We start from the raw sequence: 22,412 nt of genomic DNA, 5'->3' as shown, positions 1-22,412 counted from the left end.
ATTTGTGGAGTGCCAAGTATAGTGCCTTCTTCAGAGCATATACCCCCTGAATGGGAGTGTTATTACTGATTGCCTGGTATACTCATATCCACTAGTACTGCTGTTAGTTACCTTTAAATTCACTATTGAGAGAGAACTTCTGAGGGAATGTACTCATTAATCTTGTTTGTTTTAGGCTGTGGGTCATCTTATTGCTGCAGTTCTAAAGGAAAACAGCTTTTCAGAAAAGATCCACCAGTGCACAAACCAGGTCTGTCTTTAATTTTGTGCTTAGTTCTATTCAGATATTGCTGGTAACTGGACCACCTTTGCGCTTCTTTTGTTTTCCTCACAGTTCAGGTCACTATAGAAATGATTTTATCTATGTTTGTTTCTCTGTTTGCCATGTTTCTCTTTTAAACTTTAAAAAGTGTTACAACAGACTCCAGGAACCAGACAGGGAAGGGGTGAAGGGGAGTATTCTTATGACTATTAATGAAAAGGAACATGGGTGCAATGAGCGTAGGCAGCCTTTAGAAGAAGGCCGATAGAGTTACTGCTGAGGGAATCTGTTTAACGGACAGAGTGAACACAATGGCTCTGCTGGGGTGTAGGAGATTTCTCAGGCTTTAGGTAGTCCCACACACAAGTTCTAAGTTAGAAAAGTCATGCTTTGACAGGTAGAACTGGAGGAAAAAATTCTGTATCATTCATAGGGTTGGTGAATGCCAATGCTGACATATTTACTGACCTGTTTACCACTTGGGTTTTGGTTGACCAGTGCTATGTAGCTTGACATGCTGATTGGAAACTCTGCTTAAGTTGGGCCTCTAAGGTAAACTCTATGGAGAATATAGGTGATGGAAATAAGATTTTTTTTTCATAACAAATAAATTTATTTCCTTTCTCTCATATTCCTTTATATTAGCTACTTCAAATTACATTTCTGTATCCCTTCTGCTGACACGTTGAGGTCAGTGTAGAGGCATACTTCGCTAATGGGCATTTATCTGGTGTTTGTATGTAGTCATATAAATTAGGTTTTCTGAGAACTCTGATCTTAATCCTGCCTATAATCACATTATGTACTCTGAGAAGATCTGGTGGTTTTACTTAAACTGCCAGAATTTACTGAATGTCAAATCCCCGTAACTGAATGTTTCCTCTTCTGCTGATAAATGAGTGCTTCCTTCCATGAAGGTGCAATGTTACCTGAGGCAACAGTTTTTTATTCATTTATTTTGTTATTCTGGCTTAGAAGTGAAGTGATGATGTTTAGAACCCTTTGGTATGGTCCACACAGGTGAATAAAATTTCCTTTGGAATAAAAGAAATGGAATATAAATATTTCTTCCCTTCAGTGACTGTTAACTATCTTGTTCTGTACAGTTAGTTAGTGGGATCCTACGATTGAAAAGGCTCTCAGAGTCAGCTACCATGGGAAAGTGGGCACAATTTATGTTGATTTTCATTAGTTTAGTTATTCCATGGGAGCTAGGGATTGTAATTTTTTTTTCTGTCCAGATTTTATGTTTCCCTAGTAAATTATGTCAGAAGGAAGCAAAAATAGCTTCATTGTGTTCTTTAAAAAAAAAGAGAAAGCAAAAATAAATAACCCTAACCCCATGTAAAATCTAAATGGACTTAGCCCAGAATACATTCAAATGTAGGTTCATCATTAGTAGTGAACTTTTTATTATTATTATTTTTTTTTTGAGGAGAGTCATAAGTTCCTGAGCAAGTTATGAGAGCTAGAACCTCTGCTTTACTAGAAATTTTCAAAATGAAGAACTATTTACTTTTGTGTCTTTCTGATGCTTTCCTATCAAAGATGACAGGTTCACAGTATGAAGGGAGAAGTCAAACTCTCTTCCTTGGGCAAAAAAGTTTTTCTAGGCATTTTTTGGTAGTCCTGGAGCCAGCAGCTTGCTTGTAGCCTCAGCTGCTTCTGTCTCCTTCCTCTGGGTCCACATTCAGCTTCAATCACTTGGAGCAGGGGCGCCGTAAGGGACAGTGGGGTGGCATAATCAGGTGCTCTTTCCTCCATGTTTGACCAGTTGATGATTTAAATAGAGGTTGGTGGGAGGAGAGGAGGAACACTTTCTGAAAATGTTCAGGGCTTGAAGCATAGGTATGACTTGAAGTCCAACTTAGACTAACTGATATGCTGGTATGGTTGGTGTCTGGTTAAATGGCTTGGCTAGAACATAGTGCTAGAACCAAACCATAGTTTTGATCTCCTAGTAGCTGCATTGCTTAGACTCAGATAGAACCTCTGCAGCCAGCCTCAGTTTGCTGCAAAGACACCAGAGGAGAGAGAGTTAGGATATCAGAATACATCCACTGCCTCTCTTGGAAAGTCAGCTCCAGTGTACCTTACACATGGTATGATACAACATCATTTTTGTAGAGGAAAGCCAGCCTACGGTGAACGAATTACGCTTTGATGAGCTGCTGGGGCTGTGTATGCATTTGATAGTCATCAGACATGTGTTTTAATCACTGGTTTGATTTCAGACTCCTGCCTTGAACTTGCTGTGGGAGAAGTGTTGCAGCGATAATGTCGTCGTTCGAACAGCTTGCTGCGAGGGTCTGGTGGCCCTTGTCGCTCAGGATCACGCGGAGTTCAGTTATGTTCTCAACGGGATTCTCAACCTGATTCCATCAACCAGGTGCTCCTTTCCTTCATATTTGATCAGTTAATAGTTTAAATTTTTAGACAGAAATTCACTGATTTGCCATTAAGGTTCACCGTTCGTCCTACTTACTAGTTATTGTTCTTTCTCTAAAAATGTCATACAGTTGATATTTCATATGTGGTGAAAACATGTTAAATTAAGCTCTGGAAATTTGGGCATTTGTGGTCATTTTGCTCTACTTAAGTTTTGGGACTCTGATTGAAAGTGTTATTGCTCTTTTTAATGAATAGCCAAGTTTATAACTCACAGTTTGCAGTGTAATTTCCTGACTTGTTTTAAGAAAGGAGCTTGCCCATAAGCAATACTCATTCCACAGTGGTAAAGTTGATACCCTATTAGCCTTGGTCAGCCTTTAACATCAGTGCATACATTAGAAAACAATGGCATCGATTTCTTTAAAAGCATTTTGTGCTTTAGACATACCTTCCCCTTTTTATTTGAAGTAAATAATGTTTAGTTTTTTGAATTTGGTTTGACCATATTTATTCCACTCACTGATGCTGCTTCACTGCTGCTGCTGTTTAGTTGCTGTTGTGTCCAACTCTTTGCAACCCCCTGGTGGACTGGGGGTTCCTCTTCTCTGGGATTTCCCTGGCAAGAATACTGGGCTGGGGTTCCATTCCCTTCTTCAGGGGATCTTCCTGACCTAGGGATTGAACCTGTGTCTCCGGCTTGGCAGGGAGATTCTTTGCTGATTCAGCCACCAAGGAAACCCAGAACTGAATACTTGATCTTTTTTTCTGCCTTCGGTGGAGATAGAATATAGCTGTCACCATCAGTCTTTGGTTAGTGCCTTCCTGGACTTGAGGTCTATTGAATTAAATAACCTCTGGCCTTTTTAAATATATATTTTATTTTTTAAAATTAGAGGATAATTACTTTACAATATTGTGATGGTTTTTACCATACGTCAACATAAAAACAGCATTAGGTGTACAAATGTCCTCTCCCTCTTGAACCCCCCTTTCACCCCTCCCCATCCCACCCCTCTAGATTATCACAGAGCACTGGGTTTGGGTTCCCTGTATCATACAGCAAATTCCTACAGGCTGTCTATTTTACGTAAGGTGATGTATAGGTTTCAATGCTATTTGCTCATGTAATCCAACCCTCTCCTTTCCCCTCTGTGTCCAAAATGTCTGTGTCTCCTTGGCTGCCCTGCCAGTAGGCTTGTCAGTACTATTTTTCTAAATTCCACATATATGTGTTAACATACGACATTTGTCTTTCTCTTTCTGACTTACTTCACTCTGTGTAATAGGCTCTAGATTCATTCACCTCATTAACTGACTCAAATGTGTTCCTTTATATAGCTGAGTAATATTCCATTGTGTATATGAACCAGAACTTTCTTATCCATTCATCTGTTGATGGACATCTAGATTGCTTCCATGTCATAGCTATTGTAAATAGTTTTGCAGTGAACACTGGGGTATATATATCTTTTTCAGTTCTGGTCTCCTCAGGGTATATGCCCAGTAGTGGGATTGCTGGGTTGTATGCTAGCTTTATTTGGAGTTTATAAAGGAATCTCCATACTGTTCTCCATAGTGGCTGTAGCAATTTACATTCCCACCAACAGTGCAAGAGGGTTCTCTTTTTTCCACACCCCCTCTAGCATTTATAATTTGTAGACTTTTTGATAATGACCATTCTGACTGGTGCTGGTGTGAGATGATACCTCATTATAGTTTTTGTTTGCATTTCTCTAATAATGAGTGAATACCTTCCCAGGTGGCGCTAGTGGTAAAGAACCTGCCTGAAAATGCAGGAGTCAAAGAGATGTGGGTTTGATCCCTGGGTCAGGAAGATCCCCTGGAATAGGAATTGGCAACCCACTCCAGTATTCCTGCCTGGAAAATTCCATGGACAGAGGAGCCTGGTGGGTTGCAGTCCATGGGGTCTCAGAAGAGTCAGACGCAACTGAGCAAGTGAGCAGACAAATAATGAGCAATGTTGAACATCTTTTCATGTGTTTAATAGTCATCAACCTCTGGCCTTTTAACCTTTCTTCACAAATCTTATTTTGTTCCCTTAGATCATCTTTTTGGAAGCTTGATTTTTCTGTATAGTCTGCATATAGTCTTTTTCGTCTACATTTATCAGTCCAAGCCCTTTAGTATGGTATACATGCCCTTCCCAAACTAGTTCCCACTTTCTGTTCAGCCTGTGTTTTCTGCCATGAGCACTCCTGTTAGCCGTACACACCTGATCCCTGTTCTGACACCTGTGCACACTGCATTTCTGCATGTAGTGTTCCTTCCCCTTCTTTTTCTGAAATCTCTTCTTCATATTTCAAAGCTCAGCTCAGATATCAGCTCTTCTACCTAGATACTTCCCTCTTTTCAGCTGGGCCACTTGTTCTTTCACAGTATGTTTCACAGTATTTTTAACCTGTATTTTTGTCTCTAGCACACTCTTTGACAGTTAGTAGATAACCAGATCATTCTGAATAAAGATTTGATCAAATTGATGCAAAATTTAAATTGGTTAGTCTCAGAATTACTCTGTCTATATCTCCTGTGGCTACCAATTTAGACAATATGAATACTCTAAGAAACTTAAATCTTTTTTTCAGGATCCTTCAATTGTTAAAGTTCCTATATTTGAGTACAACAAAATTCAAAGCTTTCTTCTATATCTTGGCCATGTTTCCAAAGACTCTTGAAAACTAATGGTAACCTTATGTTTAAAATTACTCACTGAAGCACTGCCTGTGATTGAAAATAATAAGAAACTGGTAAATTATGGCATATTGATACAGTGGAATATTATACAGCTGGAAAAATAAGGAATGATGGAAAAGATCTATTTTTTCACTAAAAAATGAAAAAGAATACTATGTCTAGTAGGCTACTTTTTTATTTTTTAAAGAAAACACATGTACCTATAAATTTTCGGTGACATGTGCATACATCTTTAAAAGAATAAATAAGACCTGGTAAGACTTTTACCTCTGAGGAGAGAAACTGAGGTACAGAGGAAAGACAGAATATTTGCCTCATATGCCTTTTTGAATTTTTAACTCTGTGAGTGAATCTGCTTCGTCGTGTCTGACTCTTTGCAACCCCATGGACTGTAGCCTGCCAGGCTCCTCCGTCCATGGGATTCTCCAGGCAAGAGTGCTGGAGTGGGTTGCCATTTCCTTCTCTAGGGGATCTTCCCGACCGAGGGATCAAACCCGGGTCTCCCACATTGCAGGCAGATGCTTTAACCTCTGAGCCACCAGGGAAGCCTATTTAACTATGTGAACGTGTTGCTAATTCAAAAGTACATTTTTTAATTAAAAAATCTAATATAACTGACAAATTTTAATGTACACAGATGGCATGCTGATCCACTATCAGCAAACTTCTGCCTTCCAGTTTACAGTAGCGATGATGGACTTAGACTGATGTGCAAAGGATGGCCTGTGCCATTTTCTAATGAGACATTAGAAACGTCTTATCATTTTCTAATAAGACATTCTTGAATTAAAGATGTAATCTAACTTGCTCTGATTATCTCTTAGAGACGTTCCCCTGACCCCTTTAAGATGCTGATAGTCTTACTTTTGGATCTAAACAATACAACTACACAGTGCAAGGAGGTTCTAATGTTGTAAATTTAAGGTGAAAGCTATTTAGGGAGGAACTAATACTACTATCCACATTTGAAAAAATGACTGAGCCAAAATCTCGGTGGCTTGTTTAAGGACAACCAATAAATTACATAAAGAGAGACACATTAAAACTTAACCTTTTAAAAGTCAAAGTAAAGTCAAGTCCCCTCAAAACTGATATTTTTGTGATTATACAATAGGATCCTTCTAAAAAATATTTAGATATGAGAGTTGGACCATAAAGAAGGATAAGTGCCAAAGAATTGTTGCTTTCAAACTGTGGTGCTGGAGAAGACTCTTGAGAGTCCTTCAACAGCAAGGAGATCAAACCATTCAATCCTAAAGGAAATCAACCCTGAATATTCATTGGAAGGACTGATGCTGAAGCTTTGATGCTCCAATCCTTTGGCTACCTGATGTGAACAGCTGACTCATTGGAAAAGACTCTGATGCTGGGAAAGATTGAGGGCAAGAGGAAAAGGGGATGACAGAGGACTAGATGGTTGGATGGCATCACCAACTCAATGGACATGAGTTTGAGCAAGCTCCAGGAGATGGTGAAGGACGAGGAAGCCTGGCGTGCTGCAGTCCATGGGGTTCCCAATGAGTCAGACATGACTGAGCAACTGAACAACGACAACAGAAAAAAACATTTGTTCAAGTGTGCACGCAAGTGTGCATGTGCGTGTGCATGCATGCAAAGAAAAAGACAGAAAATAAGTTTTTAGCTGTTTTAAAAGTTTTTTTTACAGTTTCTTAGAGTATTCATGTTGTCTACATTGGTAGCCACAGGAGATGTAGGCAGAATAGATTCTGAAGCTGACCAATTTAACTTTAGCATCAATTTGATCATGAAATGTGTTATAAAACTGCTAGGTTTTCTTTATTCTTGCCAGTAGACATAATGATTATTTGTGAAGAATTTTCTTTCTTTGTTTTATTTCAAGTAGCACAGCTTTGTGGTTTGCAGTGATTACAAAGACTATACTCTGCATTGTTTACAGCTTAGAAAAAACCAAAATGAGAATTAAATTTAAGAAATTAGGTTAAATTTAATTACAAACAGGGAACCCACACAGCCGGCTCTTCCAAATGCTCCTCAGGGAATCTTCTGAGACAGAAAACTGTTTTTATCTTTGGGATCTAAAAGCAGAAATGACTTTGTCATTTCCCTGTGGTTCTTGGCTGAGACATTTTGGATCTTCTGTTTCCAGTGTTTAAATTTCTGCTTGTCTCTGGCTGTCTCTTTTTGAAATAGAAATTTATTGCAACGTGGAGGTATCTTGGGCACAGAACCACACAAAGATTGCTCAGCTTTGATGTAGAAGAATGAGCGTAAAACTGTTATTTTTTCATTTTGTCTGCCTAGCATTCTTCAGAGGGAGAGAGAGAGAAGGGGAGAGAGGGAGAAGAAGAGAGGGCAGTGGGCGGGGGGAGAGAGAGACAGAGGAAGGGAAGGAAGGAGGGAGAAGAAGCATCCTTCTATGGAATAGACATTTAGACAATGTCGGAGAAGGCAATGGCACCCCACTCCAGTACTCTTGCCTGGAAAATCCCATGGATGGAGGAGCCTGGTAGGCTGCAGTCCATGGAGTGGCTAAGAGTCGGACACGACTGAGCGACTTCCCTTTCACTTTTCACTTTCATGCATTGGAGAAGGAAATGGCAATCCACGCCAGTGTTCTTGCCTGGAGAATCCCAGGGGCGGGGGAGCCTGGTGGGCTGCCGTCCCTGGGGTCGCACAGAGTTGGACACGACTGAAGCGACTTAGCAGCAGCAGCAGACAATGTAGCTTCTGGAGCTTTCTCAGCATTAAATGTTGATAGCTGTAAGGGAAGTTGGAGGGACAAGTCAGTGTGGTTCTTCCTCTCTGTTTTAACCTACTCCTTGGCTGTTTTTTTCTTTTTGTCCATGGAATTCTCCAGGCTGGAATATTGGAGTGGGTAGCCATTCCCTTCTCTAGGATATCTTCCTGACCCAGGGATCCAACCTGGGTCTTGCGCATTGTGGGCAGATTCTTTGCCATCTGAGCCACCAGGGAAGCCCGTTTGCAGGTCTAGTCTGTAAAATTCCTCTGCAACATGTATGAAAAGCTTCCCTCTCTTCCACCCCTCTCCCTCCCACCCCCTCCCCCTCTAGATCCAACCCACAATTTGAGAAGCATTGGTCTGGAGCCTGCTACATTGTATAGTCTAACTTTGAAAAGAGACTTGACATTTGTAAAGCTCTGGTTGTCTAAAATTCAGGGAGTGGCTGGGAAAGTGTCTGGCTCTGTTTGAGAGACTGGTCCCTTCAAAGGAATAGTCTGATGTCCAAGAGCACTCTGGGGTTCAAAGCGGAGGCAACATGAAACAATTGTAAACTAGTTTTTATAGCTTCTGTAAACAAAGAAATGGACATAAGAGGTCCAAAATGTTCTTTTAATCAGCAAGGAAATTGAAAAAAAATTATTTCCTAGGGAGGGTGAAGGAAAGAAGGGGACTACAAAGGAAACACAGTAAGGAAATTATTATCAGCAGTTAAATGTGAATTTTGAAGTTAGATAAAATTAAAATAAAGTGAATGATATATGGTAGCATGTACTTTTCTTGTCCTTTAAGGAACTGCTTGTTTTAAGTTTAGGTTGTTTTTGGTTTTGTTAGTTTTTGTTTTTACATTGAGTTCATCCTAATATAAAGATTCCCATAAGCAAGGAGTTTCCCTGTTTTTCTTTCCTTAGATCCCTTAACTGTGCTAACTTCTAGAAAGCTTCATGCAGCCATTGTTACAGTTGCTTAGTAACAGGATGGTGAATAAAAACCATACTCCCCTATGGAATCAGGTATTTAGTTTTCGATATTGAGATGTCATGACAGCCTGTAATTTCAGTTCAACTGCTTCCCCGACCCCCTACCCCTTCTTTCAAAAAATATGTTTGGTAGGATGTTAATGCTCTAGATAAACTAGCACTTGATTTGTGTTCTCTTTTGTGCATTCAAATAGGAGAGGAACCTGTAATTTATGTATTTTGGGGGAAAATAAAGTACATTAAGGTGTGAGAGATGGAAGTCTATTTTCTGAGACTCCTTAAAGGTACTTTTTAGTAAATCTCAAATGAGATGTTTAAAATGCCTGGCTAAAGCTGCTGGATCCAGTGAGTCTTGGATCATGGACTGATGAAGGTCTAGTGTGGTTAAAAATGTTTTGAGATCTAATTGGAGTTAAGACTTAGGGCAATTTAATGAAAACATTCTTGTCTCTCAGGCTCTTCTCTTTTGTTGATGACCCTGTTCCTTGGGAAACTTAATTGCTTTGTTATCGTGTAAGAAATGGTTCAGTCCCTGGGTCAAGAAGATTCCCTGGAGGAGGAAATGGCAACCCACTCCAAGATACATGCCTGGGAAATCCCATGGACAGAGGAGCCTGGCCAGCTACAGTCCATGGGGTCATAAAAGAGCTGGACGCGACTGAGTGTCTGAGTACTCATCAGTACTCGGGAAATGGTTAGCAACCAAGGAGACTACTGCATTCATACCTTGTATTATAGAAGCTTTTCTATATTATTTAGCTTTATTTTGTTTGGCAGGAGAAGAACTGAAGAAGGATGCCTTTTTTAGGTTTCCCAAGATTTGAGGAAGACAGTCGTGGTTAGCATGCTTATTTGTAGCCAGGGAGTCAGAGAATTTTTTGTGACTTTGAGATGGTTTCAGGGTTTATATCTACATTGGTGTCATTGCTCATTTAATTTTAACTCTTATCTGACAATGACATAATTCCTGGTTCAGGGCTACTTCCTCATCTTGTCTTTCAAGTATTCCTTAAGCCTTTTAACTTGTTTTCAGATGCTCTCCTTGCCTTTTTCAAATCCTTTTTCTTTCTCTAAACTTACAGAATCTCTTTCAGCCTGCAGCTCATAATCAGAAAAGTAATTCCAGCCACTTTCCTCATCTAGGACATTCTGCCCTAATTCTTGTTAAGTTAGCTGACGTGGTTGAAGGCTTTGTTTGTCAAAAAATCTTCTATTATAAGAGTCACGTGTTTATGCGAAGATGTTTTTAGGTGATTTTTAAAAAGTGACTACTGAAATACATGATACTTCTTTTATAATGGGAAGATGTTTCAGAAGAAATCAGGCTGTTTTCTGGTACTTAGAAGATAAATAAATATGTGGAACTTTCTGAAGCAAAATCTCAGTAACATACTACTTAAAAATTTTTTGAAAGAAATATCATTTTTTGTTATTTATTCAACCTTGGGTTTCCCAGAACTTTAAAAAATTTATTACCTCTCGTCCTGGCTTTTTTTTCTCATATAATTTTATAACAAATACAGGAAATGACTTGATCATTAATCTAGTGTTTAACACTTATTTGCTAGGACATACTGTACTTAAGGCTGACCACTTACCCTTTTGAGTTAAAAAGAGACTTGGCTACATTTGTACCATTTGTTCCCATGATACCCAGGGAAGCTCTCTTTTGGGATGTTTGTGTAATTCTCTTCAACACAAACTTTTGCTATTCTCATCCCTGGTCAAAAAATTTGTATGGGTACTTTCTTGCGCCTTATATTTTGAATATTTTGAAGATAAAGAACCAAGCATTAATTGTAGTGTTTTCAAAAGGAGAGCGAGCATATGGTATTTATGTATGCTTACATACATAAGTACAGTGTTTAATGGTATAATCAAATAAACCCCAGACAAAGGAAACCTGAGACATGGTATTCATATACACAATAGTAATTATGCTATATTTACCTAGGGAAGAACAATTTTTATGTGTGGTTTTGATTAGTATCGTCTGTGCAGCTTGACCAAGAAATTTTTTTTCTTTTTTTTTTTTTCTGGAATATTCAGCATCATTATTGACCTACACTCCCTTTTATGATGAGATCTGGGTTTAGCTGTTATGCCAGTGAAAATTGAGCTTCCTTTTTAAAAAATTTTTAAAAAATAGTTATTTATATTAGTTTCATCTGTACAGCAAAATGATTCAGTTATATATATATATTCTTTAATATTCTCTTTCATTATTGATTATTACAAGATATTGACTGTGCTTCCCTGGGCTATACAGTAGGTCCTTATGGGTCTTATAAATAGTATTTTATAAATAGTAGTATGCCTATGTTAATCCCAAACTCCTCATTTATCCCTACTGCCTCCTTTGGTAACCATAAGTTTGTTTTCTATGTCTGTGAGTCTGTTTCTGTTTTGTAAAGAAATTCATTTGTATGATTTTTTTTAGATTGCACATATAAGCAATGTCATATATTTGCCTTTGTCTGTCTGGTTCACTTCACTTTGATTAATAATCTGTAGGCCTATCATGTTGTAGCAGGTGGCATTATTTCATTCTTTTAATGGTTGAATAATATTCCATTTATTCCATCTTTATCCATTTATCTATTGGCTGACACTTACATTGCTTGCATGTCTTAGCTATTGTAAACAGTGCTGCTGTGAACATGTGGGGTGCATGTATCTTTTCAAATTATGTTTTTTTCCAGATAAATGCCCAAGAGTGATTGTGGGATCATACGGTAGCTCTATTTTTAGTTTCTTAAGGAACCTCCATACTCTTCTCCGTAGTGGTTGTACCAATTTATATTCCCACCAACAAGGGTTCTTTTTTCAAACTGAGCTTCCTTTTTGCATTGTTTCTTTTCACTGTGCTTGTAGCTTAAGCCTGAAGTTTCCTTTGCTCCCTCTTAGAGGGTTCATGGGGTTTCCCTGGTAGCTTAAAGAGTCTGCCTGTAATGCAGGAAACCCTGGTTTGATTCCTGGGTCGGGAAGATCCCTTGGAGAAGGGATAGGCTACCCTCTCCAGTATTCTTGGGGTTCCCTGGTGGCTCAGATGGTAAAGAATCTGCCTGCTTTGCGGGAGACTTGAGTTTGATCCCAGGGTTGAGAAGACACCCTGGAGGAGGGCCTGGCCACCCACTCCAGTATTCTTGCCTGGAGAATCCCCATGGATGGAGAAGCCTAGCGGACTGAAGTCCCTGGGGTCACAAAGAATTGGACATGACTGAGCGACTAAGCACAGCAAAGCACAGAGGGTTCCTGAGTCATTTCAACTTGTTTTGGTAGCTACCCAAGGAGGGACTTGTTCCAGTCGATCTTTACTAAAGGGCTTCTGGCAACAGGTTCTTGAGTAGACAGAACTCTGTGGGCTACAAGTTACAGAAACTCGCTTGTAATCCTTCAAGCATAAAAGGGTGATTTTATCTTCCTAAAGGGGTATCCCATGGGACTTAAGAGGAATGTACCTGGGCTTCAGATGCAAATTAGAGACACAGGCTATGTATTTTTTCTCTCTTGCTGCAGATGGATTTCTCTGCTCCCTAGTTACAGGGCACCACCTGCCTCCTGGGGTGACATATCTTATCCGTAAGAGATAGCCAGACTGAGGTTGGAATTTCTTGACCACAGTTAACAGGTTTCCCAGGACCAGCATGTTTGAGATGTTTGCTTCTGGACCAGTCAGTTCTGCCAAGGGCTGGGTATTATTAGTTCTCTAGGAGTGCTGTAACAAATGACTACAAACTTAAAGCAACAGAAACTTGTTATTCCACAATTGTGAAGGCCAGAAACCCCAAACCAAGGTGTCATCGGGATTGGTTCCTTCTGGAGCCTGGGTGGGTCTGTTCCATGCCTCTTTCATGGCTTCTGGTGGCTTCTGGCAACCCTTGACATTTTTAGACTTGTGGCTGTGCAATTGCAGTCTCTGCTTCTGACTTTTCATGACCTTCTTCTGTGTGCCTCTGTGTTTCAAATCTCTCTTTCCTGTCTCTGGTAAGGATACCAGTCATTGGACTGAAGGCCCACCCAGGATGATTGCATCTCAAGATCCTTAGTTACATCTGCAAAGACCTTATTTCCAAGTAAAGTTACATGCATAGGAACTGAGATTAGGACTTAGATATACGTTTGCTTGCATGCTAAGTCCTTTCAGTCCTGTCTGACTCTTTGTGACCTATGGACTATAGCCCACCAGGATCCTCTGTCCATGGGATTCTCCAGGCAAGAATACTAGAGTGGGTTGCCATTCCCTTCTTCAGGAGATCCTCCCGACCCAGAAATCTGGTCCTCCATCTCTTCTGTCTCCTGCCTTGGTAGTTCTTTACCACTAGCGCCACCCGGGAAGATGACAGTTTACCCTTTACAGGCTGTGTCTTTATTCTGTGAATATTTGTGTGCTAGGATCCCTTCTGTAGTCACCATATGAAGGGAGGAGTGGTAATTCTCAAAACAGAGAGGAGACTGGGACGCTGTTACTGAAGATTGAACTTGGGGGAAAGCCATCACTTTGGAAATAGGTATCTGTCAGCTTCCCAGCTCTAGCTTTGAAACATAATTGTATCTAAGCATAGGTAGTGATATTCGGTCTGTGTTGCTCTGACTGGAATAGAGGGAGTAGCAATTGAGTGGATGGAGAGCAATCGTCAAAGGTAACAATTGTTTTGTTCTGATGGCAGGATGACACCATGTTTTCCATCGTCTTCATCATTATAACCATCCTCTGGAATATTGCTTTGAAAGCATATGTTATCTCTCCAAACAGAGTAATATAGAAATAGCTGTTGACTTGGTTGCCAAGGGAAGGAAGGTAGAGGAAGGAATCTAGCTTGGAGTGTGACACACACATACACACACACACACACACAGACACACACTCACGAAAATTTTACAAAAAATAGGTGTTACAAAGAGGAACTCTTTGATTTTAAAAGCTTTCTATAGAAAATTTCAAAAATAAGTAGAATAGTGTTATGAACCCTCATGTTCCTATTACTCAGCCTAACAACTTTTTGCTCATGGCCAGTCTTACTCCTCCATAATTCCCTCCTGCCATATTCTTTTGTAGCAAATCCCAGATATTGTGCAGTTTCTTCTGTAAAGATTAAGTGTATATGTTTTTAAAAATAAAAACATTAGTAATATTATACCTGGATATACGTGTGTGTATGTGTGTGTGTGTGTGTGATATTTAAATATCTAGCCAGTATTCAGTTTTCTAATTGCCTCATAATTTTTTTAAAACAATTTGTTGGAATAACCATCCAAATAAGGGTTAGTTGTTATGTCTTTAATATCTCTCTTAACCTATAGGCTCTCGGCTTCGCATCTCTCCATCTTTCTCTGTCTCTTTCTTACATTTATTGAAAAAACTTTTGTTGTTTGCAGTGATTCCCACAGGGTGAATTTTGCTGACTGCTTCCGCATGGTGTACTTTAATTTATTTCTTTGTATTTCCTATAAATTAAAAGTGTGCTCTAGAAATTTGATGAGATTTAAGTTCAATTTTTGTTATTGTTGAGGGGGAGTGTCTGAGGAGGGGAGACTTCTGCATAGATGGTAATCTGTTCTTCCATCCAAAAGGACATAACTGCTCACTGTTTTCTCGTTTGGTGATGTTAGCTGTCCGTGCTTAATGGCTAAATCGATTAATTCATTAGGAGTTTCAAAATAGCGAGTTTCTAATTTTTTTTTTTTTTTTTTGCTTATTATTTGAAATATTGCTATAAAGAGAACTTTCCCCATATCTACTATCTGGTTACCCAGTAGTACAGTTTGTATAGGAAAGGTAAGATATCTACCTGATTTTTTCTTTTTATTAGCTAAACTTCAGAATATCAGTTTTTAAAAACATCTATCAGTGTTGAACAATCAGATTGTATTTTATAAAAATTACAATGAGCTCATGGATTTAAACATAACTGATGTATTTCCATCCTCTGTCCCTTTAAAAAAATTATATTTTGAGCCTTTATTATCTTTTCACTATTTTGAATTTATTCTAGACCCACTCTTTTAGAAGCAGCTTGAGAGAGAGACCAGGTAAAGGGAGAGGGAGGAAGAAATTTTATCAGTTTCAAGAGTCCTGTTGCTACTTAATGATTTTCATATATAACAAATGAATTAAGAGGGAAGGGGGTGAAAAAAATAGCATCCTCCAAAGACCCCTTTCAGCTGCTCTGATCTGAAGTCATTGCTGCTGCTGCTGCTAAGTTGCTTCAGTTGTGTCTGACTCTGTGCGACCCCATAGACGGCAGCCCACCAGGCTACGCCCTCTCTGGGATTCTCCAGGCAAGAACACTGGAGTGGGTTGCCATTTCCTTCTCCAATGCATGAAAGCGAAAAGTGAAAGTGGCATATGAACATTTGCACCATTATTCTCTCAACATATGTTTTCTTTTCATCCTCATTAAATGTTTAAAAAGCATATATGACCAAAGCCATGAATAGCTTACTAAATTCTTAGGAGCATACAGGGGGGACTTTTTAATAACACAAAATTCCATTTAAAAAGCAGCATGCTGCTGCTAAGTCACGTCCGACTCTCTGCGACCCCATAGGCGGCAGCCCACCAGGCCCCCCAGTCCCTGGGATTCTCCAGGCAACAACACTAGAGTGGGTTGCCATTTCCTTCTCCAGTGCATGAAAGTGAAAAGTGAAAGTGAAGTCACTCAGTCGTGTCCGACTCTTTGTGACCCCATGGACTGCAGCCCACCAGGCTCCTCCATCCATGGGATTTTCCAGGCAAGAGTACTGGAGTGGGTTGCCATTGCCTTCTCCAAATCTTAAGACACAGGAACCATTTAATACTCGTAAGGTTCTCTTAGGTGTTAATTTATAGTGTGGTGAACTTGGCTGTATGGTGGGCAGTCTTCAACATAGTAGTTAAAACTCTGTTGACTGTGCTGAATATTTCTTGTACTTTACTTATTCTGTCAGGAGTCTTAAGCTGGTTTTAATGTTAAAGCTATGTGGCTTAAGATGTATTTTAAAACAATCAAAAAACTCCCGACGAAAACCCCCTGCTTTCCTTCCCCAAACAGGGTTTCTTAATTGCTTGATAATGGAAAGGATATTATATTAATTTTATCTTCCCAGTATTTACGATTCCCTCATTTACTAAGTGTACAATCCCAGAAAGGACTATAACCATAGCTAGTAATATCATTCATGTTAGCCTATTTAGTGATAAACTAAGAACTCTGGGCTTCCCCAGTGGCTCAGCAGTAAAGAATCCACCTTCTGTGCAGGAGACGCGGGTTTGATCCCTGGATTGGGAAAGATCCCCTGGAGGAGGAAATGGTAACCCCCTCCAATATTCTTGCCTGGGAAATCCCATGGACAGAGGAGCCTGATGGGCTACAGTCCACGGGGTCACAGAGTCGGACATGACTGAGCGGCTGAGCATACATACAAATAAAGAACTTTATAATTATATAGATATAAGATACTGTAATTTCAGGGTGCATATGTAAGATCACATAATTATAGAACTAGAAATTACCTTCAGAGGTCACTTCTGAATCCAAGCAAGACAATACCTTAGCTGTCTTCCATCCATCCACCTATTCATGTACTAATTAAACACTTATTGAACAACTCTTGTATGCCTGTACTAGGTGCTGTGAGATCATGGTGAGGAAAGCAGATGTAGTCATTGCACTCATGATGTTTTTCGTTTAGAGAGATGCCATAATCACATAGTTGTACAATTATATTTTCAACTGCATTCCGACAGAGTACCCTGTGTTGGTTGTGCCTTTAACGTGAGAGTTCGACCTTGTCATGGAGGTCAAGGAAGGTTTCCCTGATGAAGTGACTCAACATGAGACTGAGGCATGAATAAAATTTTATCTTGGGAAATAGAAGAGGATAGACTTTTCCAGTTATAAGAAGTAGCGTGTGGCAGGTCCCTGTGGTGGGAGGGAGATGACTTCTTAGGAAGGCCTGAGAAATGCCAATGTTATGAAGAGAGTGATTTGAGATGAAGCTGGGGATAAGGGTAGGAGTCAGACAATGCAGGCCATGATGGCTACTCTAGAGGATTTGGGTCTTTATCCTGAGTGCAGAGGGAGTCTGTTGAAGTGTTTTTATCTGCTGAGTATCAGTGATTCCAGAAAACCATTCTGGCTGCAGTGTGAACATAACATTGAAAGTGCTGGCTTCTGGCTAGGCAGTTAGAGTGGTAATAGGGAGCTGGGTTTAGGTGGCTGTTACTGCAGTTCAGGTGAAGGGTGATGCTTGCTGCTTGGAGTTGAAGGGAAATAGATGGATTTGTGAGATATGTAGGGGATGAAGCATTTGAGGTGGATTGAATATAAGAACGACTGAAGGGAATATATCAAAGGTGATTCCTAGATTTCTGGCTTCCCTGACAGGTAGATGGGAAACATTAGAAGACCAGGCGTGTGGGAAGAGCATGAGTCTGGTTTTGGACATGTTGGATTTAAGGCACAATTTGGACACCAAAGTGGGAATATCTAGTAGGCAGTTGGATAAGCCCTTTTATGGTAGTGACATCCCCTGAACACATTGTGCTATGAACAAGTTAGTTGTTATATCTAATCAGATCTCTTCTGCATTGATTAAAGTCTTCTCTTGTATTTTTAAAATAACTTTCTGTATATCTCATACACAGCCAGCCTGCTTGTCTCAGGGTTAATTTCAGATCCTGATACTGTTCTCAGAGGTCTAATTCCTCAAATTAGCATGTTTTTATGTCAGTGCTAAACTATGACTGAAGGCAGGTTCTCAATAAATGATACTGAGCTATTTCATTGTTTAATTAAATTTCTGCTCATACTGTCTATCTAGGAGATGAGGTTTAATCTTCTGTTTGTGTTCAGTGAGTCCCACCTCACCTTGAGATTATAAATTTCACCCCCGCTTTTTTCACTATTTAGGAAAATAGAAGTAATACATACTTTTTTGAAAACTCAAGCAATGGCACTTACAGGTAGTAAAAGTAGTAAGTGGTAAAATTTTTCCTTTTTATCATATTCTCTCTTTCTTTTCTTTTAAAAAATTCACTTTCTTGTTGGGCCCTGGTAGAACTAGGAAGTGACAGTACTAGAAAGGCTTAGGGCGTGTAGGGTGGCTCAGAGGTTCCTCCAAATATTGATCTTTGTTTCCTCTAGAATATAGGGAAAGTTGTTGTTCAGTCCCTCAGTCGTACCCAACTCTTTGCAACCCCATGGACTGCAGTATCCTGGGTTTCCCTGTCCTTCACCATCTCCTGGAACTTGCCCAAACTCATGTCCATTGAGTTGGCAATGCCATCCAACAATCTTGGGAAAGTTAGGGTGATCTGAAATCAGATCCAGGCACACAGGATCAGGGACCAGCTAATTCCAGTGAAACTGGAGCCCCGTTTCTAGACGTATTAAAAAAGCCCATCCTTTACTTATAGCCCCATGCACTTCAAGTATTTTCAAATTGGATATTCTATTCACATGTATAGTGTTCTAAAACTTGTTTTTTTTTCACTTAATATATGTTGGGACGTCTTTTCATAGATCCGTTTGCATCTTTATTAATAGCTGCTGCTGCTGCTGCTAAGTCACTTCAGTCGTGTCCGACTCTGTGCGACCCCATAGCCGGCAGCCCACCAGGCTCCCCCGCCCCTGGGATTCTCCAGGCAAGAACACTGGAGTGGGTTGCCGTTTCCTTCTCCAATTAATAGCTGCAAACTACTTTATATGATTATATCATATTTTATGATATGATTTTTTATATGATTATATCTTATTTTAAATATTTCTCCTTTGTAAAATGCCGTTTTTTTCTTCCATTTCTTTAAGATAACAAATGGACCTTCTTTTGGGTATATGTAAGGGTATTTCTATATGATAGGTCATTTTTTTGGGGGGTGTGCCTCAAGGCTTTTGAAATCTTAGTTCCCTGACCTGGGATCAAACTCAGGGTCCCTGGCAATGAGAGTGTGGAGTCTTAACTACTGGACCACCAGGGAATTCCCATGATAGGTTTTTAGGAACGCAATTTATGGGGAAAAAACTGCATTTAAACCTTTTATGGATACTGCCAAATTGCCCTCCATAAAGTCTGAACAAATGTATGCTCAACCTGAAAATACTTATTCCCCATTCACTCATCCACACTGGATATTATGAATCTTACTCTTCTGTGATCTGCTTATCTATATTCTCTGCTCACTTTTCTGTTATGTGATTTGTTTTATTTTGTTGCTTATTTTTGTTTTGTGGATATTTGTCATATATGTAATATTTCATCTCACTTTATCCCTCATGTTAATTTTATGTTTTCTTTCCCCCAAAACCCTTCCCCACTAACTTTGCTAAAGTGATCTGGAATTTTTATGACAGGTCGTCTTCCTCTTTTTGTCTTTTTTACACTTTTCCCTCCAAAACCTCTCTTAGTTCGGTTCAGTTCAGTCGCTCAGTCATGTCCGACTCTTTGCGACCCCATGAATCACAGCACGCCAGGCCTCCCTGTCCATCACCATCTGCTGGCGTTCACTCAAACTCATGTCCATCGAGTCGGTGATGCCATCCAGCCATCTCATCCTCTGTCGTCCCCTTCTCCTCCTGCCCCCAATCCCTCCCAGCATCAGAGTCTTTTCCAATGAGTCAACTCTTCACATGAGGTGGCCAAAGTACTGGAGTTTCAGCTTTAGCATCATTCCTTCCAAAGAACACCCAGGGCTGATCTCCTTCAGAATGGACTGGTTGGATCTCCTTGCAGTCCAAGGGACCCTCAAGAGTCTTCTCCAACACCACCGTTCAAAAGCATTGATAACAGTTGCTTTAATCTTTATAGTGACATTTGAAAAATGTTAAAGACTGAATTGTAAATTCTTCTGGTATTCATTCTGACCAAAGTTGTTTTTGTTTTTGTTTTTCCTCCACACTGAGTGGCTTGTGGCATCTTAGTTTCCTAACCAGGGATTGAACCCTCAGTGAAAGCACTGCGTCCTACCCATTGGACCACCAAGGAATTCCTTGGTGACCAAAGTTCTTTGTATTCTGTATCTTTCGATCTATTCAGTTCTTTCTTGTACTTTATCTTAAAAAATAAATAGTTTTCTTGGTATAATTCATTTATTAAAATCATTTTTATAAAGTGTACAATTCAGTGGTTTTTGGTATATTTACAAAGTTGTGTAATCATTATACATTATCTTTTAACTGGAGAGCCTCTTTAAGAAAAACTTTCAGAGAATTATGTCTGAAAATTATTTCTTTTGTCTTCATGCATTACACTTAGTCATTCTGGGAGGGTTAGATTTATTAAGTTATATAAACCTTTCCCTCATAATTCTATATGCATTGCTTCATTTAGCATTGCAGATGAGAAATCTTATGCCAAATTAGATATGATGTCAGTCTAATAGTCTTTATTTTACAGATTTTATTTTATAACTGAAAGTTCATACTATTTTTTTTCCTCATCTTTGGATTTGGGATTTGTTAGCAATTAATTTTTTCAAGACTCTTGCCTAGCACTTGGTAGCCCTTTCAATTTGAAGACTTTGAAATTTTCTTCTCTCCATTCTTTGATTTTATCTTCTCTAATGACTATGTTGTTTTTTTTAAAATTATTTTGATTTTTAGCACTATTCAAATCATTGTAACCTCTTTCTGCAGTCATATACAATTCAGTTACAGATTTTTAATTTATTGACTATGCCAAAGTTTTTGACTGTGTGGATCACAATAAACTGTGGAAAATTCTGAAAGAGATGGGAATACCAGACCACCAGACCTGCCTCTTGAGAAACTTATATGCAGGTCAGGAAGCAACAGTTAGAACTGAACATGGAACAACAGACTGGTTCCAAATAGGAAAAGGAGTACGTCAAGACTGTATATTGTTGCCCTGCTTATTTAACTTATATGCAGAGTACATCACGAGAAACACTGGGCTGGATGACACACAAGCTGGAATCAAGATTGCCAGGAGAAATATCAGTAACCTCAGATATACAGATGATACCACCCTTATGGCAGAAAATGAAGAAGAACTAAAGAGCCTCTTGATGAAAGTGAAAGAGGAGAGTGAAAAAGTTGGCTTAAAGCTCAACATTCAGAAAACGAAGATCATGGCATCTGGTCCCATCACTTCATGGGAAATAGATGGGGAAACAGTGGAAACAGTGGCTGACTTTATATTTTTGGACCCCAAAATCACTGCAGATGGTGACTGCAGCCATGAAATTAAAAGACACTTACTCCTTGGAAGGAAAGTTATGACCAACCTAGACAGCATATTAAAAAGCAGAGACATTACTTTGCCAACAAATGTCCATCTAGTCAAGGCTATGGTTTTTCCAGTGGTCATGTATAGATGTGAGAGTTGGACTATAAAGAAAGCTGAATGCAGAAGAATTGATGCTTTTGAACTGTGGTGTTGGAGAAGACTCTTGAGAGTCCCTTGGACTGCAAGGAGATCCAACCAGTCCATCCTAAAGGAGATCAGTCCTCAGTGCTCATTGGAAGGACTGATGTTGAAGCTGAAACTCCAATACTTTGGCCACCTCATGCGAAGAGCTGACTGATTTGAAAAAACCCAAATGCCGGGAAAGATTGAGGGCAGGAGGAGAAGGGGATGACAGAGGATGAGATGGTTGGATGGTGTCGAGACCAGCTCAACAAGCAGGGTTTCCGAAAGCGTGATACGGCGAGAGAATGAGAAAGGAGACACAAGAATTCAGAGAAAAATGAGGATCAGGGGACCAACACTGCTCCAAGGTGAAGGTGCTGAAACTGAATCCAAGCCAGCTTTATAATACTTTCATCCGTGAATGAAAGAATATGTAGAGAATTAAACTATAACTCTGTGGCCTTCAAGGCCAAAGAACAAAATGATCATTAACCATTAAGTAATTAGGAAATAGTAATCAATAACAAATCAGTAATTATGACTAATATTCTTATCTATAGAGTTTCTACCAGATACGTAAAACATGTGACTCTAAGAAGCCAGTTGAGAAACAGTCTGGGGTCAGTTTTCTGACCCCAGGATCATATCTTGTTTTTAAGATTATGAACTAACTGTTCCCTCTGGACTTGTTCCAGGAGTCTCATGCCTTATAGCATCCAGTTTATCAATAATTATAAATTTCTTTCGCAGCCCTTGCTGAGGCCTGCTTTTCTTTTATTCTTTCTGTCTTCTACAGGATGGCATCACCGACTCAATGGACATGAGTTTGTGTGAACTCCAGGAGTTGGTGATGGACAGGGATGCCTGGCGTGCTGTGGTTCATGTGGTTGCAAAGAGTCAGACACAACTGAGTGACTGAACTGAACTGAATTTTGTAACAACAAATCTCAGATGCAGAGTAACAATGGCTCAAAAACAAGAGAAAGAGGTTTTT

General features: G+C 39.5%; 1 protein-coding gene across 3 annotated transcripts in view; it reads left to right on the top strand.

The window, feature by feature from the left end:
* FOCAD (focadhesin) overlaps positions 1–22,412 on the top strand; it is a 298,794-nt gene that overhangs the window by 28,667 nt on the left and 247,715 nt on the right. For all 3 annotated transcript variants that reach the window (XM_018051909.1, XM_018051910.1, XM_018051911.1), the window contains 2 exons: positions 176–250; positions 2,497–2,651. In XM_018051909.1, coding sequence (XP_017907398.1) covers positions 176–250; positions 2,497–2,651 — 230 coding nt within the window. The remainder of the gene's footprint in view (positions 1–175; positions 251–2,496; positions 2,652–22,412) is intronic.

Source organism: Capra hircus, chromosome 8, assembly GCF_001704415.2.
Source record: "Capra hircus breed San Clemente chromosome 8, ASM170441v1, whole genome shotgun sequence".
Taxonomy (NCBI): Eukaryota; Metazoa; Chordata; class Mammalia; order Artiodactyla; family Bovidae; genus Capra; species Capra hircus.
This window is presented reverse-complemented; position numbering and strand designations above follow the sequence as displayed.